Raw genomic sequence first — 25,590 nt, 5'->3', positions numbered from 1 at the left:
GTTAAAAGGTATGATTCTGTTAAAGATTTGTTTTAACTGCTTTTGTCAAATTCAACAAAATGTCCCTTTCATGTTTCTGTGACATTACATGAAAATCAGGGGAGTTTGGACTAGGCACAGAGGGGCTGATAATGTTTCCAAGTATGTATTAAAACAGTAGGATGGGGGAGCCTGAGTGGCCCAGTTGGTTAAGTGTCCGACTTTGGCTCAGGTCATGATTTTGCAGTTTGTGAGTTCGAGCCCACCGTCGGGCTCTGTGCTGACAGCTCAGAGCCTGAAGCCTGCTTAGGATTCTGTCTCCCTCTCTCTGCCCCTCCCCTACTCACACTCTGTCTCTGTCTCTCAAAAATGAATAAACGTGAAAAAAAAAAAAAGGGATGTTTAAATATTGTTATACAGGTGTTTATGGGATTGTTTTATACTGAAAGTCAGAAGGTATCTACAATGGAATACTTTCAGAAAGCCTTATACCAGGCAAGGATTTAAGAAGTAAGCATATAATAAATATTATCAAAGCCAGCTTTCTCTATAAGGCTTTCCTCTCTTTATAGTGAGAATCAATGAAAAGAACATGACTTTTGGAGGCAGAAGACTTAGTTTCACATCCCTACTTCACTTCCTAATTTTGTGATTTGGGTAAGTAACTTAGCCTGTCTCGTTTTTCTTTTGTGGAGTTCCAGTAGTTAATCCTTGCCATTTGAAACCCATTGAATTCAATATCATGAGTGAACACTAAGGTAAACTATAGACTTAAGTTGCTTATAGTGTGTCATGTAGGTTCAACTTTGGTAGAATGCACCATTCTGGTGAGTGACGTTGATAATGAGAGAGGCTGTGCCTGTGTGGGGGCCAAGGGTATGTGAGAATTCTTTGTACCTTCCTCTCAATTTTGTTTTAAATCTAAACCTGTTCTAAAAATATAAACTCATAAAAAAATAGTAACCCCTGCCCTACCTACCTGCTTCTCTAGGATATTAGGAGAGTCAAGTGAAATAATTTACATAAAAGCACTTGTTATAATGTAAAACAGTAGTATAAAAATGTTAGTTATGAATTAGTAATTAGTTATGGAAACCAATTTGACAATAAATTTCATAAAAAAATAAATAAAATAAAATAAAAAATTAAAAAAAAAGGAATTAGTAATTAGTACTAATGGAATAGAGCAGAGCCAGATAATTTTTAAAATAATTATTAGTTAGGGGTGCCTAGGTGTTTCAGTCAGTTAAGCTTCCGACTTCTGCCCAGGTCATGATCTCATGGTTTGTGAGTTTGAGCCCCTCATTGGGCTCTGTGCTGACAGCTCAGAGCCTGGAGTCTGCTTCCCGTCCCCTGTTTGCTTGCACGTGCTCTCTTTCTCTTTCTCTCAAAAATAAACTTTAAAAAATAAATAAAATAATAATTAGCTAATATAACATAAGTTTGATGGATTTTTTGCAGATTTTTCAGAGTAACACTGTACTATGTATACATGATACCATACTGAAATTTTTCCCATCTTCATCCCTGCCCAGCTTACTCAACAAACATTACTTTGCCTTCTATTTGGCAACTGTAGTTCATCTATTCTGCAATTATAGTAGTAATGTTACTGTAGTAACTAAGTTTATATTGACATTCTTCCTCTCATGAAATCTAAATCTATACATATTATTCATGCTTCTTTATTCTGTCCTTGGTTCAAAGTGAAATGAACAAGAGACTCAAAAATCACAATCCACAAATAACAAAAATAATTTATAAAGGGCAAAGCTATTAAATATTTATCCATTATAATTCCCATGCATTCTCCCACTTGAGAAAATCCATGGGAATCAAAATGAATAAGAACAATCAACTATAGAGACAGTGTTGAATTTATTTTATTTTTTACATCATTTATTAACTTTATTACTTTAATAGTTATGAATTACTTGTGATGCATCTTATAGCACCTTTCAACACATTACTGTGTTGAACCACCACAGTTGAGGAATTGCCACTGAAGAAGAACCACTCATTGCTTGGAATAAACATTCCCTGTATCTGTGGTTAGTAGTTATGTTTTAGCTTCATAAAATCTTCTAAAATAACATGCAAATATCAAGGAAAATCATTGTTTGCAATGTGGTTATAATATATGTGTGGAAAATTCTGCAAGAGATGAAGGAGGATAATGCTAATAATAGAAATGTAAATTGAATATGTCTTGTCAACAAACTGAAAGGACAGGAACAATAAGCAGGATACTGTCAATTCTGTCCATTTTAAAACAAGATAAGCCCCAAAATTAAGTTGGCGGTATTGCATTTAATATTTTAGCTAGTGCTACTGTGTTTCCATCTCTTAGGTTTGAATTATGAAATTAAGTTCCGTAATGCATGTATCTTCATCACATCTCAATGACAATCCTTTAAAAATTAGGAAACATTGTTTTCTAACTAAAAAATGTGAAACCTAACTTTGCCTGTTTTCCTTTACTTAATGTGTTTTGTGGCCCCGCTTAGATAAATCTAATTGCTTTGTGGTAACTATAAATACCTTCATGGAACCTCTTCTTTTGGAGTTTTGTTGTAAGAATATAGTGCAAAAGTAGAAAGATTGCCAGTTTCCAGGAACCATAGAGAATCCTCTGCACAGTGTGAACAAGGTACTTGGTGGGGGTGGTCAGGATGGCATGACCACATATCGCTCTCCTGGTCAGGATGGCATGACCACATATCGCTCTCCTAACATGCCTTGATATTTTATTTTGTTTTGATGAACACTTGAGTGATGTGGAGTTTTTTCATATGGGACTATTTAAAGTTGGCAAATAAGAGATACAACAGGTGGAGGAAAATGGTTCCTGCACCTTAACTTTTTTTATACCTTTACCTTGGGAGAATCTAAATAGTTCATGAACATATCGTTTATGGAGTGACTGTTACATGGTAAGGGAGTGCATAAAATCAAGTTAGTATTACTATTTAATAAAAGAATACTTTGTTCCAAATATAGTACTGTGAAGCCCTCACCAAGAAGTTGATAGTGTTATTTGGGAGAGTTTATGCATCAAGAATTTTTTAATTTAAATTTAGTTTTTTGGGGGCGCCTGGGTGGCTCAGTCAGCTGAGCGTCCAACTTTGGCTCAGGTCACAATCTTGCGGTTTGTGAGTTAGAGCCCTGCATCAGGCTCTGTGCTGACAGCTCAGAGCCTGGAGCCTGCTTGGGAGTCTGTGTCTCCCTCTCTCTCTGCCCCTCCCCTGCTCACGCTCTGTCTCTCCCTCTCTCTCAAAAATAAACATAAAAAAATTTTTTAATTTAGTTTTTTTGATTAAGTACTAAAGTCACATAGAAGGTGCAACTAACATATGGTAGAGAGTCTCCCTCCTACCTAGGTGTCTTACCTTGTGGCAGCCAGTATTTGAATTTTTATCCTTCTAGAGGTGTTTTGTGCATATATAAGGAATGGTTGTGTGTTTTACCTTTTTGTGGTTTCTTCCCACAAATAACAAAAATACACTGTTCTCTACGTTAACAGTATTTAAAAAATTTTTTTAATGTTTATTTTTGACAGACAGAGCATGAGCAGGGGAGGGACAGAGAGAGAGGGAGACACAGAATCCCAAGCAGGCTCCAGGCTCTGAGCTGTCAGCACAGAGCCCAACGCGGGGCTCGAACCCACAGACTGCGAGATCATGACCTGAGCGGAAGTCGGGTGCTCAACTGACTGAGCCACCCAGGCACCCCTACATTAACAGTATTTTAGATATCATTACATACCTGTGGATCTAGAGCTTTCTCATTTTTGTAGGTACATGTATGCTCTATTTGGATGTGCTATAATTTAACTGCTCCCCGATTCACGAACATTTAGGTTGCTTCAGCCTTTTACTATGCTGTAGTTGATAATCTTCTATATGTGTCATTTTGCTCATATCTGTAGTATAAAATTCTAGAAATATAATCATTAGATTCAAACATAGGTGTTTTAATTTTGATGGATAATGCAAAACTGAGCATATGCCTTTTGTGTGTAGGTTCTTTTCTTGGTTTATAACTGAGTTCTACTTTACAAATAATAAAATTCACAGATTTAAGTGTACAGTTTATTGGGAAGGTTATGCCATTTTATACTGTAATGTGCAGTGTATGAGACGGCCTTTATGTCATAGTCTCATAGTCTCAATGTCTCAACAGTCGTAACACTGTTGATAATTTTTTAGTTTTTATTTTTTGACCAAAACTAGAAATGATGTTGGGTAGTTCTTGTTTTATTTTTTTACTATTTTTACTGTGCAACTTACATGCAATGAAGTCCACAGACCATAACCATAGTCCAAAGTATAGAACATGTCCAGCATCCCAGATTGCTCTCTACTGTCCTCTTCTCCACCCCCCAAAAAAGATAACTCCTATTCTGATCTCTATCACCACATATTACATTTGCCTGATTTTGAGCTTTGTATAAAGGGAATCATGTATACTTTTTGTGTCTAATTGCTTTCTTCTCTATTGTATGTGAGATTCAGTCATTTTGTTTTGAGTACCTGTAATTCTTTTTCATTGCTGTGATTTAGTTACTTGAATTTTTCTGTTCCGCCATTTCTCTGGTTTTGGGCTTCTACTTTTCACTATTTATGATTAAAACTTGTATGAACATTCCTGTACATGTCTTTTAGAGGAGTGAGGCACTGATGTCTTTTGGGTATACACCTTGTCCAAGTAGATTTTGCTGGGTTTTTTTAATTGAGTTTTAATTTATAAAGAATAAAATTTATCAATTTTTACTGTACAGTTTGTTAGGATACAATTCCTCATAGGTCTCTTGAAGGTTTGCTTACAACCTTGAAAAATAGGGGTAATGTTTTCCTCCAGAGTAAAAGGCAAGCATGCTTACTGACGTTTTAAAAGATCTGGGTTTTTAAGCTCAGTCTTCTCTCCTGTAACATAACCCACTGTGTGTACAGGTGTTACCTGACTCTCTTCACAATGCTGTGTCGGAATTGGGGCTCAGGCAACTGGCGCAAGAAAATGCTGATAATCTGAAAATGCTGCTCCTGGTGTGAGTAATCAGGTCCTTTGTCTCTGACAACAGGAGTTTCAGGTCTTCTGCCAGTATCCATAGAACTGGCAGGCTAACTTGTTAGCTTGCAAGTAGGGTAAAATCTTGGAGCTTTCACTATTCTTAACACAATTCAGTGAATTTTGACTATTGAATATTTGAATATTAAATGTGTAGTCTTGTCACCACCACACTCAGGTCATAGAACATTCCCATCACCCCAGAAAGTTCCTTTGTGCCTCTTTACATTTATTCCCCTTCCACACTTCAGCCCCAGTTAGCCCTTTATCTGCCTTCTGTCACCTTAATTTTGCCATTTGTTGAATATCCTGTAAATGGAATTATACAGTACATAGCCTGTTGTGTCTGGCTTCCTTCGTTCCACATGTTTTGAGATTCATTCATGCTATTGCATGTATCACTAGTTCATTCCCTTGTATTGCTGAGTGGTATGCTATTGTATGGATATATGATTGTTTGGGTATTTGTGTATCCATTCACCAGTTGATAGACATTTTTTTTAGTTTGGGACTATTATGACTAAAGCTGCTATGAACATTTGAGTAAAAGTCTTCATGTTGACATGTATTTTTAGTTCTCTTGGATACATTCTTAGGAGTGGAAATGCCCAGTGTTATTATGTGCTTTTAACTTGGTAAAGAACTGCCAAATTGTTTTCCAGCGTGTCTCTTTTATCTTGTATTCCTGTCTGGGGTAGTTTTAATTTGCATCTCTCATTATGAGTGAAGTTGAGAGTATCATTTCATATGTTTAAATTACTTGTATTTCCTTTTCTATAAATTGTTCAGCTCATCTTGCTTGTTTTTCTTCTAGGTGTTGGAATTTTTTAGTGATTTGTAGGCATTCTTCATATATCAGGGGTATTTTTGGTCATGGTATGAATTACAAACTTTTTTTTTTTCCATTTTGGCGAATAGCTTTTGAGGTTGGTTTTGGTGGGTTTTGCCATGAAGAAATTTGTCTCTCTGAAGTATTGTCTCACATAGTGTTTACTAATAGTACAAGTCTACACATCAAAAGAAACAGGATTGCTTTTTTAATTGCTCTTAAAGTATAAGGTGTTCTCCATCACTATTTTATTAGCCATAACTCCAATGGGAATAAAGAAAAATGTTTTGAAGACTTAAATTTGTTTTCTGCATCCTCATAAAATTTTATCACCGTTTAGAAGATGATTATACAGTGGAAGCAAGAGCTTCAGAAGTTGTGTTATTATGTGTTGTAAGAGAAAAAATATTAAAGATAATACCATTGTATGTCTTTTACAGAAATATCTAATGCAAGATGTTGACATTGAAAACTTGGATAGTGCAAGCGTTGTTTATTTTCTTCACCACTGAATCTGTAGGTAAGATTCATGAAATACCCTTCCTCCCAGCATCACAAATTAGGTTTATATATTTTTATATAATTTTATAATTAATCTTATGTTTCATAATTATATAATTATTTTTATTTTTTTTCTAGGATCATTATTGAGAGAATAATGCTGTTAAAAATGATTTTGAAATGTAAAAATACTCCTGGTAAATTATAATTTGAGTTGAAACAGTCACCCAGTAATCCTAAATGCTGTTTCTGTATACTGGCAATAACTTTAAGGTGGGGAGGGGAAAAAATATATTGTTTTGTTGGGTTTTGGTTTTGTTTTTTTTTTTCAATTAATACATAGGGGAAAGTCTGTTACATTTAGTGGCCAAAGGTATCACTGAGCAGGAGTATTATTGTGATACCAGAATAAAGAGGTCACTTGGAGCAGTACTGCTCAGACTAGACCACAACGTGATGCCCATCTGAGAACTGGTTGTTGTTACTGGTCCACTTAAGTACAGAAATTAAGAATAAATGTTAGAAGTTCTTAACAATTTGACATAGCCATGATACCCAAGCATGTGATCCCTGGACTTGTCTCATCAAAAATGGTACAGAGCAAAGATTGTGAAAGACTGGGGGGAAGAAAAAGCCATACTGATCTTTTCACCACAGATAGTTTGAGAAGCACTGCTATAAATCATCCCCTTTCTAAATCTAGGAATGAAGCTCTTTTCGAACACTTTAAGTGACATAAAGCTTATTTTGAAAATTGTTGCTATTTGAGAAATCTTTCCTTATTCTGAAGCCCAAATTTTTCTCCTTGAAATGTTTTCCCGTTAACCCTAGTTCTAGAGTACTCCCACTTTCTCTTCCCACTGTTCAACTCTTCACATATTGAAGGACTTTGTTTATGTGTCTCTTGAGGCCTCTCTTCCCCAAATTGAACTTACGCGGTTATCCTAATTATTTTTTACAGCCTTGGCTTCTAACCCTGTACATGCTGATTACACTTCTCATTCTTCCCTTGGTTGCCCATAGCACCTTCAAAATACTAGACCATCCCACCTCTCACACTTACCAGCTGTAGGACTTTGGCCAGTTGCTTAATCTGTGCCTCAGTTTCCTGATCTATGAGATGGGAATAATAATGGTTCCTAACTCCTAGGGTTATTATGGAGATTAAATGAATTATTATACAGAAGGCATCTGGACGGTGCCTGGCCCATAGTAAACATTATAAAAAGGATAGTAATTATATAATTATTATTGAGGTTCGAATAAAATACACTTAAAAAAGTGAATTTAATGTACCAAAACTGGACTAGGTCTGAGTATAGTAATTTTATAATTTACTTTGATCTAAACATCATTTTTATTCAATCAACATAGTTTTTTCCAGCTAAGATGGACTGTAGTTTCATGTTAAGCTACTAGCCAGTGAAAATTCTTAGGTTATTTTCACATGAATTACTTTTAAGCCATTTCTCCCTTACCTGTATTTATTTCATATCAGCCTGAATGGGAGGTATTTTCCTCTCTGGCATAGTTCATTATCTTGGTTTTAGCCTACTGGTCTATTTTTTCAATATAATTTTAATCCTAACATTATGATCCAAAGTGTTGTCAATCCTTCATAGTCTTGTCCTTTGCTAATTTGATAAGTGTGGATGTCTCTCTGTTTTCTGCCAAGTTATCAATAAATATGTTCAGAATAACAGGACCACGTTATTGCTGTTTCACAAATTACTCTAAAACTTTAGGCTTAAAATGGCAATCATTATTATTTCTCACGGTTTGTGTGTCATGAATAAAATAGCTGGACTGTTCATCTTTGCTGTATGATATCTGGGACCTCAGTTGGAGTATTCTAAGATTAGGAACTAGAATCATGTGAAGGCACATTCATTTATATGTCTGGTGTTGATGCTGGCTGTAGTTTGAGGACTTTGCTGGGCTTGTTGGCCAGAACAGTGCATGTAGTCTCCCCATGTGACCTTGGCTCACCAGCAACATGTGGCTGGGTTCCAAGGACAAATGTTCTAAAAGAGAAAAAGAGAGCTAGTCAAAAGTTGTATTCATTTAATGATCTAGCCTTGGAAGTCACATAGTACACTCCATTAGCTGAGGCAGATCGGAGGGCCATTAGCACCCACACAGATCTGAGGGCAGGAGTTGACCCCATTTCTTTGTGGAAGGAGTATCAGTCACATTGTAAGAAGAGCACATGGGATGGAATAAATATATAGGTGTGACCATGTTTGGAAAATACAATCTGGCACAAGGGCTAAGAGCAGGCACTTGAGCCTGCTCAACTCAAGACCTTTCTCACGCTGACTTTTTTGTAGTGTTTTTTATATTTGAGTAATCAACCAATTAAGATTCAATTTAGTTTGAACCAATGGAATTTCTGTTTTTGTAACTCAGGAACAACCAAATAACAGTTTTGTAATGTTCATGCTATATTACATGTTATAGTATATTCTAATCCACATTTCTTCATCTTGTCTATGTAATTACCCCAACTAACTTTCTCAGATGCTCAAAAATTAAAATGCTTTCTTTCTAAACAATTTAATCTCAAATAACCTGGTAGCCCTGTAAAAATGGTATTAATTTAGCATAGGATGATTTTAATGAACCTGTATTTCACTTTGGAACATTTGTTCATTTTTGGTATTTCTCTTATTTTGTGTGTTTAAAAAGTGTTAATACTGAGCCTGTAGTTGTGTCTCATGTAGTTCTGTAAAGTGTATTGTGTACTTACTGTTCCTTATAATTACTTTAGAGAAAGTAAAATAGGAGTGATTTTACCAAGGAATAAAGTGAGGTCTAGGGATTTGTAAGGACTGGCCCACTATCAGAGTAACTTGTTAGTACCCCACAAGATGAAGTTCCATACAATTGGAAGTTTAGAGTAATGCACTGGGACTTACTGTAAACATAAATAAATAATAGCAAGGTCATGTAAACATCCCACATTATGAGTTTTGAAACAAAGAAATACACATTCCTACTCTGGGCATTATAGGCTTTATGAGAGTCCAGGATTCCATTTTGGAGTACAGTTTTGACTGCAAAAAACTGTTTTTAATTCTTCCTGATGACTTTGAGAGAACCTTCCAGACCCTATCAGTGTGACTTGATGGTCTCTGGAGATTAATAATGATGATAGGCTGCCATTTATTGGTGGACTGTTGAATATCAGGCATTGAGATAGATGTTTTACATAAGTAATTTTTAATCTCAGAAACACTGGATTAGTAACTTCATTTTCCAAGTGAAAAAAACTGAAGCTCAGTTAGGATAGGTAACCACCCAAGAACCCATTGGCAAATGGGATTTTCTAGGGAAAGCTGCCTTACATTTCTGGGCAGTGAGGCTAGAATCATGCCAAGTAGTTGGGAATTTTATGTTGATGGTAGCAGGAAACCATTAAATAATTTAAAATAGGGAAATAGCATGATCATTTTGAATAGTAACTCGGGTAGTAGTATGCAGGATAAACTGGAAGGAGGTCAGGCCGTGGTGTAATGGCCTGAGCTTCAGCAGACAAAATAGGGCTGGTAAGAAAGTGGTTGATAAACATATTAAGAATCTGGAACCATGGCGCCTGGGTGGCTCAGTCGGTTAAGCGTCCGACTTCAGCTCAGGTCACGATCTCGCGGTCCGTGAGTTCGAGTCCCGCGTCGGGCTCTGGGCTGATGGCTCAGAGCCTGGAGCTTGCTTCCGATTCTGTGTCTCCCTCTCTCTCTGCCCCTCCCCCGTTCATGCTGTGTCTCTCTCTGTCTCAAAAATAAATAAACGTTAAAAAAAAAATTAAAAAAAAAAAAAAAGAATCTGGAACCAACAAGACTCAATGCAGTGTTGTTAAGTTGGAAGTTGGAGGACTCTAATTAGAGACATTGAAGGTGACTGCAGGCTATCTGGCCTAGATCACTGGATGCACATGGTGCTCTGAGCAGAGATAGAGAAATAATAAGTTTAAAGGGAACTGGGGTACATATATCTTTAGATGTGTTCACCTTAGAGTACTTACAGGAAATCTCACATGGATATGTATTTCAAGCTATTGAAAACAGTAGGAAGTTAGAGCTGGAGATAGGGATTTAGTTGTCATCCGCGTGGAATTGAGTATAGTTAAAGCATATAGTTGTGGTATAGTTATTTTTTCATGCAGTCTGATTTTTTTGTTTTTTAATATGCGATTTTATCCCATATACTTACTGCTAAAACATATATTTGGTCATCTTGTTCTAGTCTCCATGGTTTTTTTGTTCCCTTGCTGTTTACTATGTTGTCTGAATTTTGTTAAATGAACATGCATACTATCTTCCCTGCCCCCATCTACCCGCCCAACACCATTCAGGACTGGAGAGCAGAACCTACCACTGCCTCTTTTCTGGAGGGTTTAATTTAGACCTTGGGTCTGAATCAAGGAACAGGATTGGTGGTGGAATAAGTCTGAATCATGCTGCAGGCAGTCTGTGTTTCCTAAAGTAAAGTTGGAATAACTATCAAAAGGGCTGAAGCTTGCATACATTTTTCTTTTCATTAGCCTTATAATTTGTGTATTTCTTTACAAATTTAGGCATTGAATCCTGGCCATGTTTTTTTTTTTTTTTTTTTTTTTTTACTGTGTATTCCTTTTTTCCTGTCTTTAGAGATAATTTATTCAATATTGAGGGACTGCTTTGATATAAAATACCATTTTGTACCAGAATAATTCAGTCCATTTTTATATTTTCTGTTGTTCCTTTTCAGGTGAACTTCTAGAGCCATGTGGTCATATCAAACCTGAATCTCCAGTTGTACAACTTGGTTCTAATTTCACTGCAGTTTGTGTGCTAAAGGAAAAATGCATGGATTATTTTCATGTAAATGCTAATTACATTTTCTGGAAAACAAACCATGTTACTGTTCCTAAAGAACAATATACCATCATAAACAGAACAGCATCTAGTGTCACATTTAGAGATATATCTTTATTAAATATTCAACTCACTTGCAACATTCGTACATTTGGACAGATTGATCAGAATGTTTATGGAATCAGAATAATTTCAGGCTGTAAGTTTTGTTTTTGCCTTATTTCAGACTTTGTTATGACTGTTGAATTACATTTGTAATGTCTGTTGGATTTTATGAAATGTGGCAGTTTGTTGGCTTGGTGGCTTTTGGACATAATTAATTAAAAAAAATAAGTTTTGAAGCGGAACTATATTTGCATTAATAATATACAAAAAGCCTGAAGAGTAACATAAGTTTTCTCTTTTATGCAAGTCAGGTATCCATCAGTTTTCTAAAAAAATGTTTTGACATGAGACCCACAAAACATTGTTGAAGTTTATGAATGTAGTCATAGTAACTTTCAGTATCCCTTAATTGCTGAGAAGATGCACATATAAAGCAACTAACTGGCGAAAGTGAAGAAATACCCTATGTCAGAGTAAATAAACTTAGTGTGACCCAAGAGTGGATTATCAAATTTATGGATACCCAAAACCATAATTTTGGGATTTGCTTTTCCTCCAGCAGAGTTTTGGAAAGTAATAGGAAGAGAAATATAATTATTTTTGTTTCCATTTAAATGCCTTTAATAACATATGCAGTGTTATTAAAATAAACTTCATGGAGAAATCAGTTAATATTGATATCCAGTTATAAATGAAAATTGATTTTGTGTAGACAATTAATTTGAAACATATGAGTTATGACAGTTATTATAGAAAATATGTATTATTTAATCTAAAAAGTATGAGTGCAAGTAGAAAAGATTAGTTTTTTAGTCATCAGTCTTCTATACTTTTTGCTTAGGTTTGTTAATTTATCATCTAATTTAGGTTTTAAATATCTTGGGTAGTATATAAATTGTATGTTAATTGTGGTCAAAAAGCTTTTTGAAATTTGCTGATTTTTCCCTATTAGTGCCTCCAGAAAAACCTAAAAACTTGAGTTGCATTGTAAATGAAGGAAAGAAAATGATGTGTCAGTGGGATCCTGGAAGGGAAACATACCTGGAAACAAACTTCACTTTAAAATCTGAATGGCAAGTTGTTCTTGTTTTTTGTATGTTAAATTTAGTAAATTAGTCATTTGTGAAGTTTTTATTTCTTCAAGTAGAAATATTAAATGCAAAATTCTAAACATTTTTTCATTTTAATGCTTGTTTGTTTGTTTGTTTGTTTTGAGAGTCAGCAAGCGAGAGCCCAAGCAGGGAAGGGGCAGAGAAACAGGGAGAGCCAAGCAGGCTTTATATTGTCAGCATAGAGCCCTATGTGAGACTCGAACTTCTCACCTGAGCCAAAGTCAAGAGTCGGACACTTAACCCACTGAGCCACCCAGGTGTCTCAGATTTTTAGACATTTTGTTTAAGCTTTTATTTTAGAACATCTGAAACATTTAAAAGTGGAAAGAATAGTATAATAAATCCCCATTGTGTTTATCATCCAGCTCTAGTAATGATCAGCTCATGACCAATCTTATATATATCCCACCCCAGATTATCTTAAAATCTCAGACATCATATCATCTCATCCATAAATATTTCAGTACATATCTCTAAAAGATAAGGACCCTTTTTTAAGACCCCTAACTACTGGGGCACCTGGGTAGCCCAGTCAGTTTAAGCAGCCAACTTCAGCTCAGGTTATGATCTCACTGTTAATGAGTTTGAGCCCCGTGTTGGGCTCTGCACTGACAGCTCAGAGCCTGGAGCCTGCTTCCAATTTGTGTCTCCCTCTCTCTTTCTCCCTTTCCCCTGTTCACGCTCTGTCTCTCAAAACTGAGTAAACTTTTTTTTTAAAGTACCCATAACTACATACCATTATTATACTGCAATAGAATTGAAAATACTTCAGTATATCGTTGCATTTTCAGTTAGTATCATGTCTCATGATATATAAGTATATACGTCTTTTTAATATTTTTTTAGTATAGTTGACACAGTTTTAAAATAGTTTGAGCTGTACAATATAGTGATTCAAATTCTGTATACCTTGTGCAGTGCTCACCATAAGCATAGCTACCATCTGTCATACACTATGACATTATCGTTGACTGTATCACCTGTGCTCTGTCATGAATATATGTATATATTTTTACATGTGTTCAAATCACAATCTAAATAATCTCTATGCATTGCAAATTAATAATGTTTTATAAGTTTGTCTTTACCATAGATTCCACCTGGTTTTCTCTTCTTTCTTCTTCTTTGCAATTCAGTTGTTAAAGTTGCAGTTACACATTGTTTAACATGTTCCTTTGTGCCCTCCTAAAAATTGCTGTTACATCTAGACAATCAGATTTTTGTGTGGTATCTTTTTCTTTTTCTTTTTTTTTTTTTTCAAAAGTAATTTGTAAGGGTGGTGTATACCTCCAGTCAGGAACCACCACATAGTGTTTGTTTCTTTTTCTCTTTTTCCTCTGTTTTTTTTCCTAAAGGTACACACCACCTTTTATCTTGATTTAAACTGGAGTGATAAGCAGTTAGACAATTTATGTCTACTATTTGTGACAGTCATTTTTATCTTTTCCATTCCTATTGTGAAATAATTGATATATATCACTATGTAAGTTTAAGGCGCATAGCGTGGTGGTTTGATTTACATATACTGTGAAATGATTACCACAATAGGTTTATCTAACATCCAACTTTTCATGTTGGTATAATTTTTTTAAAGAGGAAAAAAAATTTCTCCTTGTGGTAACTTATAAGATTTATTCAACATCTTCCCTGTGTATCATACAGTAGTGTTGGCTATGGTCATGTTGTACATTATATCCCTAGTACTTAGTATCTTAAAACTAGAAGTTTGTACCTTTTGACTACCTTCCTCCAATTTCCCCTCGCTCCTCCCACCGCCTTTGGTAACCACAGATTTGATCTCTTTTTTGGGTGAGTTTTATCTTTTTGTTTGTTTGTTTTAGATTCCACAAATAAGTGAAATAATAAGTATTTTTCTTTCTCTTATGTCACTTAGCATAATGCCTTCAAGGTCTATCCCTGTTGTCGCAAACAAGGAAAAGATTAATTTTTTAGTCACCAGTCTTTTATTATGTCCATGTCCATACTTTTTGCTTGGATTTGTTATTTGTCATCTAATTTAGATTGTGAATATCTTGGATAGTATGCAAATTATATGTTATTTGTGGTTACAAAAGTTTTTGAAAATTGCTGATTTTTCCCTTTTATTGAATGCAGAAAAAAACTTTAAAATTTGAGTTGCATTGTGAATAAAGGAAAGAAAATGATGTGTCAGTGGGATCCTTGTTTTTCATGGCTGAATAATATTCCATTGTGTATATAAACCACACTTTCTTTATCCATTCATCCATTGATGGACCCGTACGTTGTTTCCATACTTTGGCTGTTACAAATAATGCTGCTGTGAACAGGGTGTGCAGATATCTTTTCAAGTTAGCAGTTTTTATTCATTTGGATGTATTCCCAGAAGTGAAATTGCTGGATCATGTGTGGTAGTTTTATTTTTAATTTTTTTAGGATCCTACATAATGTTTTTCATAGTGTCTGTAGCAATTTTCAGTTTCACCAACAGTGCATATGAGTGCCCGTTTCTCCACATGCAGGCCAGCATTTATTGTCTCTTACCTTTTTGAAGATGGCCCTTCTAATAGGCATGTGGTGGTATCTTATTATGGTTTTAATTAAAATTCTTCTCATAACAAGTGATGTTGAGCATCTTTTCATGTACCTGCCGCCCTTCCATTTATCATCTTTTGAGAAAAATCTAGTCAGTTCTTTTGTCAATTTTTTATTTGGGTTATTTGGTTTTTTGCTGTTCAGTTGGATGAGTTCTTTATATATTAAGAATATTAACCCCTTATCAGATCTGTGGTTTCCACATATTTTTTTCCTATTCTTTAGGTTGTCTTTTCACTCTGTTGATGGTTTCTGTGCAGAAGATTTTTAGTTTATGTAGTTCCGCCTACCTATTTTTTATTTTTGCTTGAGCTTTGAGTGTCGTATCCAAAAAAATCTTTTCCAAGATCCATGTCAAGCAGCTTTATTCTTGTGTTTTCTTTTAAGAGTTTCATGTTTTGAGGTCATACATTTAAGTCTTCAATTTTTTGAGTTAATTTTTGTGAAGGGTATAGGATAAGGGTATAATTTCATTCTTTTGTATATGAATATCCAGTTATTCCAGCACTATTTATTGTGAAGAGGGTCTTCTCTGTCAGGTATTCTTGGCTTCCTACTCAAGTATTAGTTAGCATAATTAGTTGATTTTGACAATCTATGATATTAGCTCTGTCTTGTCTTTTCTACCTTGATACCTGTAATTTGAGAGGAATCCTGTAGTTTGCATTTGAATGACTTAAATATACTTTAGTTTCACTTTTTGATATGACCCAAGGAAGCACTAATAGGTTTTGAGTGTTGCTTATCTGTTTGAGAAGCCTGAAGTCATTAAGATAGGTTAATCTAACATGGGGCTCCGGGGTGGCTCATTTGGGTTAGGAATCAGACTAGAGCTTTGTAGAGTAGGACTCTGTGCTGGCAGCTGGGAGCTGCTTCGGATTGTGTGTGTGTGTGTGTGTGTGTGTGTGTGTGTGTGTGTGTGTCCCCTTCCCCTGCTCACACACTCTCTCTCAAAAATAAAAACATTTAAAGAAAAAAAAAAAAAAAAAACAAGAAAACCTAACATCAAATTAGAAGCCAAGTAACTTGCACAGGAGGAATATATAGAGAACATTGGGTGGTTTGGCTAGAGCATAATTATAATTAGGGCAGGGTGCATAGGCTAGATTTTCTGGTTTTCAAAAATTGGAATTACAATAAAAACTTTTTGTGGTAGTTCAGTTTTCAGTAGCAAATGCGTATGTAGAGGATCTTATTAAAATTGAGACTTATTTGAAAAAAAAAAAAAGTCGATTTCTTTGACTATTCAAAGTCTTTTCTGTTTCCACATAAATTTTAGGAGTGTTTTCCTCTACTTTTGTATAAAGAAAAAAGCCATTGGAATTTTGATAATGATTGCGTTGAATCTACAGATGGCTTTTGGTGGTGATAACATTTTAACAATATTCTTTGAATTCATAAACACAGAATACCTTTCTTATTGTGTCTTCTTTGATTTCTTTCATTAGTATCTTGTAGTTTTCAGAGTAGAGATTTTTCACCTCCCTAGTTAAATTTATTTCTATTTTATTTTTTTGATGCTATTGTAAATGGGATAAATTTATTTCTTTTTCAGAAAATTCTTTTAAGTGTAAAAATACCGCTACTGATTTTTGTATTTTAATTTTGAATTCTACAATTTTACTGAATTCTTTGATTAGATCTAACAGATGTTTTGGTTGAGGATTTTTGCTTTTCTGATACCAAGATTGAACAGTGGTTTCAGGTGTGTTGTCAGCTCAATCCATTGATTATAAAATTTCCCATTCTTTTTTTCTTTTTCTTTTTTTTTTGCAAAGACAGGTTTGGTGTACTAGACCTGGCTTTGACATGACTGACACACTCTGCAGACACAAGTAAAAATTGATTATAAACAAACTGTTCTTGACAGCAGTTTTTATCAAAGCTGGAAGAACTTTGTAGTGAACATTTATACAGACCCATCACCTAGATCCTGCAATTAGCATTTTACTGTATTTGTTTTATCACACAGATGTGTATCTATGCATCCTTCTTTTCACCTTTTTTAATGCATTTCAAAGTGAGTTGCAGAAATTAGTATACTTCACCCTTACACGCTTCAGTGTTTACATCATTAATTAAATGTAATTAACTAGACAGTCACCCATAGCTTTTGTGTTTTCATAAAATTTATGTGCATCTTAAAAATACATACTTTATTATTAGTCAATGAGTTTTGGCTACTACATACAGCTATGTAACTCAAACTCATATCAAGATTTAAAACATAATCATACCCCCAGAAAGTTCACTTATGCTCCTTCCCAGTCAGTCCTAGCCACCACCCTGTCTCACCCCATCCCACAGGGCAGCTACCTGTCAGATTTTCTTCACTGTAGATTTTTGCTTGTTCTGAATGTCATGTAATCATACAGTGTGTACTCTTCTGTGAATGGTTTTTAGGACTCAGCAGGATGTTTTGGGAATTAAATCGTGTTGCTTCCTGTTAGTGTTTCTCTTAAAGGTTTGAGCCATCATCAGTGATCATTATTTGTACATGAGGTACAAAATAGTGGTATTCCATCTTTTTTTTAAAGTGGATATACTCAAAACTTCCTTTGATCAATCATTGGTTACCCTGAGGTACACAGTTCTTGGAAGGAAAATGATATTGGTATTTTTCCCTTTACAATTAGTTTTATGATGACTTAGTTCCCTAGCATCCTCCAAAGGTAAATAATGAATGGTTTATCCCTTCATTATGAATTCATATTTAAATATATTTGATGTGTTTCGGTCCATTACCATTTTTCTTGGTACTCACATTGTCCCATTTTGGTTCAGAGGAACTTCCTCAGGTTGGCTCTTCCTTTGACTTTACTCATTAGTCTTTGACAGCTTTCTTCATTTCTGATATGATGTGATTTTCCAAGTTCATTTTCTAAGTTCATATGTCATGCCTCAGACCTAGAATCAGCCATTTCCCAAGTAGCCATGTTTCCATTTAGTGGGAAATACCATTTCGGGACTACAGTCTGGGTGCTAGGGGAACTTACTGGTACTGGGTTGTTGTTTCTTGGCTTTTTTGGCAGAAAGAACTGGGAAGTGTCTTTAAGGTAAAATACATCATGAACTAATACCAATGTTTCCGATTTAAAATCTGGACTGTTTTTACTTAATTTCATTCATCTGACATCTACATCTCCTTTCTTAGCTGCTGAAAACCTTAGTTTCCAACAACACCAATATAATTATTCATTTGCTTTAACTCACAGTAAACACAAGAGCTGCGGAATAACAATGCCAGTATCAGCACCAACAATAGGAATACTAAGCATTATAAGATTATTTTTCTTTCATTAAGGATATAGTTAAATTGCTGTCTTAAAGTTACTTAAAATAATTTTCTCTGTGTTATAGCACCAACTCAACATCATAGTTCATGTATTTCATTTTGCTTTTGATTTTTAGGAATTTTTTTAATTGACATAATATACAGTATCCTGTTGGAGGTATACCTCAGTAATTCATAGAAGTTACCTGTTTTGGATTTCACTTACCCTTCTATTTAAAAAAAAAGTGTGTGTGTGTGTGTGTGTGTGTGTGTTTGATGTATAACTTAAACATAGGTGAGTAAATATCATAATATCATTTAAACTTTGGTGATAAAAATTAGAAAGTGGTTGCCTGGGTTTGACTGTAAAGAGGCTAAGGGAATTTTCTGGGGTGACAGAAATTCTTATCCCTATCCTCCTGTCACCTCATAACATATTATGCTTAGAAAAGGCATACTGTGCTTGAAGAAAGACATCGCAGGTACAGTAAGGATCCTGTTTCAGAAATGGAAAGAAACGGTAGTAAGATTACAAGAAATAGATTTTTAGAGAAAGGTCACTGAAGATAGAGCATGGTATTATAAATGTAATGTCCGTGGAGTAAAAATTTGAAAATAATTTTGTGTTGTAAGGTATAAAGCAAACTCAAGTTTTAGAGAAAATTTATTTGTTTTTAATGATCAACAATTTATTTCATACTTATAATTACTTTATTTTAAGCAGTAATAATCTGGGTCTCATCAAATAACATTTTTCACTCTAATGTTTTGAAATCTATTTTTAATGACCGGTTCTTCCATTTTTGTATTTAGGGCAACGGAGAAGTTTGCTGATTGTAAAACAAAACGTGACACCCCTACCTCATGCACTGTTGATTATTCTCCTGTGTATTTTGTCAACATTGAAGTCTGGGTAGAAGCAGAGAATGCCCTTGGGAAGGTTACATCAGATCATATAAATTTTGATCCTGTAGATAAAGGTAGTTATAACACTGAATTTGAGAATTTATTAGATTTAATGGCTTATTAATTAGTTTTTCAATTTTAATGTAGAAACAACCACTTATTATCTTAGTGACTTTTACAAATTCATTTTATCAACATTAAAAATAATTTGGAAAAAGAAAATATCCATAATCCAACTGCACTCATAGCAGTTTTTATTTTGAATGTTATCTGCTGGTATTTGTGCAGTTACCAAACAGTATTTATAGCATAGTAATCATGGTATGTGGGGTCCATTTTTATTGTGTTTTTCTTTGCCTATAAATATCTGTCTTTTGATATTGGAACCTGAAAAACTTAACAAGCATAATAAATTGACAAAGAAAACTAAAATTTCTTCAGAAACGTTTTCTCTTCGTTATAATAGTATGACATAAGTACTGTTTTCAGAAAAATTAGTTCATATGGTATGAGTAAATCAATATAGTGAAATATAAGAAGTATATTTTGAGTCTGTATAAGAAGTTGTAAAAATGATAAAAATTCGGATTTATTTTATTCTTCAGTGAAGCCCAATCCACCACATAATTTATCAGTCAGCAACTCAGAGGAACTGTCTAGTATCTTAAAATTGACATGGATCAACTCAAGTATTCAGAGTTTTATAAGACTGAAATATAACATTCAATATAGGACCAGAGATGCCTCAACCTGGAGCCAGGTAACTTGCAAGTTACTGTTTATGCAGATAGTCTTAGAACCCTCTAACCTAAAAGTTTCAATATACTAAGGTTGTGAATATATGTAATATTTTGTTTCACACCTCTTCTTGATCTGTATTTCATGCAAGGGCAAACAGGAAGACATTTGGATAGAAAATATAGTCTTGCTGAGTACAGTAGCCTTTAAATGAAGTATGGAAGGGATGTAGGGTGGCAAGAAATAGTATTTTTGGTGGGAGGTGAAAGGAACACAAAAAATAAGAATTAAGTGGGGGAGTATATGAAGAGATTATATAGCAAAGGTAGAGATCAGGGTTTAACTAAATCTGGAGGCCAATTTCATCCTGCCATCTGTTCTTATAAACAAAGCCACACTCATTTTTTTTAATACTGTCTTTGGCTACTTTGTGCCACAGTGGACAAGTTGAGTTAGAACAGAGAATATCTGGCCCACAACCTAAAATATTTACTATCTAGTCCTTTTTAGAAAGCTTGTCAACCTCTTAGTAGAGGAAGGAATTATTGGGGAACTTCTAAGCCTGAAAAGGAAAAGAATAGTATACCCAGAGATGATGCTATCACCAAAAGAAGTACTTAGAACTTTTTAAAAGGATGTCTGTCACCATAGCTTTGTGTTCCCCATAATATTCTTTGTTGTAATTTCATTTATCACTAACAGTATGCTTTTGCTTTCTCTTATTGCAGTAATGAGTTCATAAGGGATTTGAGCCCATGACCTTACTACTTCTGCTCTCCATTCCACTTAAAGGGCTCAAAATAAAACCAGAAAAAGCAACAAACAAAAATGGATTAATGCTTCATGTTGTACAGAGAGGATACATACCTAAACTTCAAAATATTTTTAATAACATAGAATCTTAATTCACTGATAGAAAAAAAGGCCCCTATTTTTGTATTCAATATTGGAATCCCATAGTAGTAGAAAGAATCATTTATCTTTATTCTCTCGTTTCCTGAAAACCAAGTTATATGCAATGATAGTTTTTATTTTTCTTGATTGGGCTTCATTTTGCCTATCCAGAGTTACACTCTGTTCTTCTCTACCCTACTCTTTGTCTTGGAATGCTGACCTGTATGAATTTCATCTGTGGGTTCACATTGTCTCTGGTTTCCTAGTGAATGTGATTAATGGGAGGAGGGGGAAGAGGGCCTAGCACAAGAGAGGAGAGAAGTGAAGTGAAGTGAGCATATTTATTTTCCCTGCTTCTTCCCTGGAGCTGCTGTCTCTCAGCCTAAGGTCACTGGTCCTGTCAAGTTAACCCTGTCTGACCCTCCTCTCCCAGTTTCTGCTACTTCCCCTCGTCCCTTTGGGGCTAGGGGTGGTAACAGCGACAAGCCCCAGAGTACTGACCACTGCCTAAGTTTTCCCTACACTCTACCCATATTTCCTTTAGTAAACCCTTCTTGAATTAAAGTCTAATTGGAATACGCCATCTCTTTCCTGCTGAGATCCTATGTGTTACAGGCTTCATGGAAGGAAGATATAAAAATCAAGAAAAGGAAGGAAGGATTAATAATAGATAGTTCCATACTTCCCAAATCTGTTAACTTACTGACTCTGACTGCTTTTTGACTTGCATTTATTTCTTTTCAGCGTCTGTTTGTTAGTTCTCTTTTATTAAATCAATTTCTAAGATCTTAATGGAATTTAGGACACTTATAATAAATTCCATGGGGTTTTTTTGTTGGTTGGTTTGCTTTGATTTTAGATTCCTCCTGAAGATACAGCATCCAGTAGAACTTCTTTCACTGTCCAGGACCTTAAGCCTTTCACAGAATATGTGTTTAGGATTCGTTGTATGAAGGAAGATGGTAAAGGATTCTGGAGTGACTGGAGTGAAGAAGCCAGTGGGATCACATATGAAGACAGTAAGTAATTAAGATCCATGAAGAAGTAAAGGTTTGGAATTATGGCTATGACTTGTGTCAGGTCTTAATAGTATAAACCTCATTGCTTCTTACTTTGTGATCGTTCTGTTCAAACTTATATTTTACACTTTTATTTTTAAGGACCTAAAGATATAAAATGTGCATTATTGATTGTATAACTCTATTTGATTACTAATGAAAGAAGATTACCATGGAATTTTTTTTTCCATGGTAATGAGAAAACCATTGACATAACAGTTAAATCCAGAACATCTTATTAAAAGGGAATGTTTCACAGTATCCCTAACTAGAGAATCATATCCTGAGTCATTAAAATAACGTTAACAAAATATACCATAGACTCTCACTATCAGAAATATATTTGTACTATATTTTTATTCATTTTTTTCCCTTCCATCACTTAATAAACCCCTAGAAAAGGATCCTAAAGTTTAGGTTGGTTAGTTTATTATCATTTTCCCTTTTTCCTCTCCACGATCATATAGGGCATACAGTGCACAATCCAAAAGTTATAAAAGGGTGTATGTTATAAGGTAAGATTCCCTCCCCAAAACACCTAACATTACTAATTTATTGTATAGCAATCAAGAAGTAGTCCTGTGGCATAGAGATTTTTCTTTCTGAACATTTTTCATTCTAGTTTCACCCTTTAGATGTCAATAGCAACAACTGTGGCTTTAAAACCTTCTGTACCACATATATCCCTTCACTTCCAGCTCTACTAGCAGTTTAGATAGGTGAAGTGACAATCTCAAAAAGCAGAATAGTAAACTACCCCTCTCCACTAAGAATTTTCTCTTATTCTCATAAATGACATGAAAGAAAGCAATCCTGCTGTTGCTGAATTGGGTCCTGAGTTGGGTCCTCAACCAGATTCCTTTGTCTTGGCTGGGAATTCTTTTTTTTTTTTTTTTTTTTTTTTTTTTTTTAAACGTTTATTTATTTTTGAGACAGAGAGAGACAGAGCGTGAATGGGGGAGGAGCAGAGAGAGAGGGAGACACAGAATCCGAAACAGGCTCCAGGCTCTGAGCGGTCAGCACAGAGCCCGACGCGGGGCTCGAACTCACGGACTGTGAGATCATGGCCTGAGCCGAAGCCGGACGCTCAACCGACTGAGCCACCCAGGCGCCCCTTTTTTTTTTTTTTTTTTTTTTTAATTTAAGTTTATTTATTTATTTAGACAGAGACAGAGACAGCGCAAGTGGGGGAGAGGCAGAGAGAGAATCCCAAGCAGACTCCACACTGTCAGCACAGAGCCCAATGTGGGGCCCAAACTCACAAAACTGTGAGATCATTACCTGAACCGAAACTGAGAGTCAGATACTTAACCAACTGAGCCACCCAGGTGCCCCCAGGAATTCTTAAACTGGCATCATAGAGGTCTTGAAAGCTGGTTGGGTCAGTTTGGGGGGCAGGGGTTGCTGAACTACTTTAAAATGTGGACAGATTATTGTAGTTAGTGCCTGTGTGCATTTTCTGGGGAGATGGTACATAACCTTTGTCAAATCAAAGAGATACCCAGAAAATTATGAGCCATTTAGATAAGCATTTCTTCAACTTAATGAATGATGCCTCCAGGTTCTTTTCATGTTAGGAAATCTTTCTGGCCTATAACATTTTTTTTTATAATTTCTTGTATGCTTATGCGTGTGTATCTATTTGAATCCCTTATACTGGCACTCTTTTCCCCAGCCTCCCTTGTCTGCCTTTCCTCTTTGTTTTGTCCTCTGTAATTACCTCTTTATAATGAGCACATCACAGTTTAGATGTTATTCAGATCCTTTTTTGAAAAATCAGTTGATCCTATAGGAATTTTGAAAACTTGGGGCGCCTGGGTGGCGCAGTCGGTTAAGCGTCCGACTTCAGCCAGGTCACGATCTCGCGGTCCGTGAGTTCGAGCCCCGCGTCAGGCTCTGGGCTGATGGCTCGGAGCCTGGAGCCTGTTTCCGATTCTGTGTCTCCCTCTCTCTCTGCCCCTCCCCCGTTCATGCTCTGTCTCTCTCTGTCCCAAAAATAAAAAAAAAATAAATAAATAAATAAAAAAATAAAAGAAAACCTAATTACTAGCATTTGATATTTGGTTTTATAAGTTTATTTATTTATTTTGAGGTAGAGCACACACATGCACATATAAGCAGGGGAGGGGTAGTGAGAGAGGAAGGGAGAGAATCCCTAGCAGCCTCCGTACTGTTAGCACAGAGCCAGACGTTGGACTTGATCTCGTGAACCCGTGAGATCATGACCTGAGCTGAAATCAAGAATCAGGTGCTCAAACGACGAGCCACCCAGGCGTCCTGATCCTGTAAAGTGCTTTTTCATTTTTCACATGTTTGGTGATTATCACAACAGTACTATGAATTCATTTTTATTATACTCTGTTAACAGTCATCCCACCGTAAGATAATAAACTTAACCCATATTTATTCAATTCATTATTTTTTGTATTCTCATATATGTACATTTAGGGTTTTTTTTTCTTAATGTGTATTTATTTTTGAGAGAGAGAGAGAGGGAGAGAATGTGATTGGTGGGGGGAGGGTGCAGAGAGGGAGACAAAGAATCCAAAGACTTGTGCTGTCTATGAAAAGCCCAGCATGAGGCTTAAACCCATGATCTGAGTCGAAGTCAGAGTCTCAACCGACTGAGGCACCCAGGTGCCCCACATTTAGGGGTTTTAAGTGTATATTTAAATATGGTTTTTCGGTTTAATTTTTAGCAGTAAGAAATGGTGATGCATTTTTGGTATACCTTAGGATATATTTGTAGCTTTACAATTTTAAGATAAAAAAAGCATTCTAATCTATATCATCAAGCTATCTTCCTCTATAAAGGAAGACCCAGGCATGGTGTGCTGCAATGGGAAAAATGCTAGCTTAGGGGTTCCTGGGTGGAGCTGTTGGTTGAGCTTCTGACTCTTGATTTCAGCTCAGGTCGTGATCTCACGGTTCATGGGTTCAAGCCCTTCATCCGGCTCCATGCTAACCACACAGGACCTGCTTGGGATTTTCTCTCCCACTCTCTCTGCCCCTCCCCCATTCTCCCTTTGTCTCTCTCCTCTCTCTCAAAATACATAAACATGTAAAAAAAAAGATACATCATGTGATTGAATGGCAAGAATAAGAACAAAGTAAGAGAATAATTTCCAGGATTATATTTTACTGCTATGATAAAAACTTTTATTTTAAAAAGTTTATATCATTTCTTTAGGACCATCCAAGGCACCAAGTTTCTGGTATAAGATAGAGCCATCCCATACTCACAGCTATAGATCTGTGCAACTCATATGGAAGGTAAAGAAAAAAAATGCATGTTTATATTCTTTTATTGCTTACATAGTACATTTTTATGGCATTATGAGTGTAATTTTTTTACTTACATTTTTATTCATCTTAATATCAGCAAAGCGTTTAATAGAAACAGAGTTTTATATATACTACATAAAAGGATCATGAACTGCAGTTCACAGATACTTCACAGTTCTATGAAAGTTTGTAAGAAGGATCCTGTCTGTCCTTGAACTTTCCTGAGTGCCTCATAGAAAATAGTTAATAAAGGTTTTGGGTAATCAAACTGTATGCCAATAATAGGAATTACACAATGACTGTCAAGTCCATAAGTGTTAAGGTGTACCATACTAAGAAATGGTAGAGAGAAAAGTACTCCAGCATAAGATGATTTAGGGCCAGATAGTCACAGGGCACAATAGTTTACAGAACT

At 35.4% G+C, this 25,590-nt stretch overlaps 1 protein-coding gene across 5 annotated transcripts in view; it reads left to right on the top strand.

The window, feature by feature from the left end:
* The window catches only part of IL6ST (interleukin 6 cytokine family signal transducer), a 55,995-nt gene that overhangs the window by 13,986 nt on the left and 16,419 nt on the right, over nucleotides 1-25,590 (top strand). For 2 of the 5 annotated variants that reach the window (XM_042939132.1, XM_042939146.1), the window contains 8 exons: nucleotides 552-636; nucleotides 6,316-6,395; nucleotides 11,123-11,428; nucleotides 12,287-12,407; nucleotides 19,108-19,274; nucleotides 19,806-19,960; nucleotides 21,692-21,851; nucleotides 25,081-25,163. In XM_042939132.1, the coding sequence (XP_042795066.1) occupies nucleotides 6,332-6,395; nucleotides 11,123-11,428; nucleotides 12,287-12,407; nucleotides 19,108-19,274; nucleotides 19,806-19,960; nucleotides 21,692-21,851; nucleotides 25,081-25,163 (1,056 nt within the window). In that variant the 5' untranslated portion in view covers nucleotides 552-636; nucleotides 6,316-6,331. Of the gene's footprint in view, nucleotides 1-551; nucleotides 637-4,931; nucleotides 5,027-6,315; nucleotides 6,396-11,122; nucleotides 11,429-12,286; nucleotides 12,408-19,107; nucleotides 19,275-19,805; nucleotides 19,961-21,691; nucleotides 21,856-25,062; nucleotides 25,164-25,590 lie in introns of those variants that run through there. The other 3 variants (XM_042939137.1, XM_042939154.1, XM_042939158.1) reach the window with 3 other exon arrangements.

This window comes from Panthera leo, chromosome A1 (assembly GCF_018350215.1).
Source record: "Panthera leo isolate Ple1 chromosome A1, P.leo_Ple1_pat1.1, whole genome shotgun sequence".
NCBI classification, from domain to species: Eukaryota; Metazoa; Chordata; class Mammalia; order Carnivora; family Felidae; genus Panthera; species Panthera leo.
The sequence above is the reverse complement of the archived record's forward strand: the minus strand, read 5'-3'. Positions and strand labels throughout refer to the sequence as shown.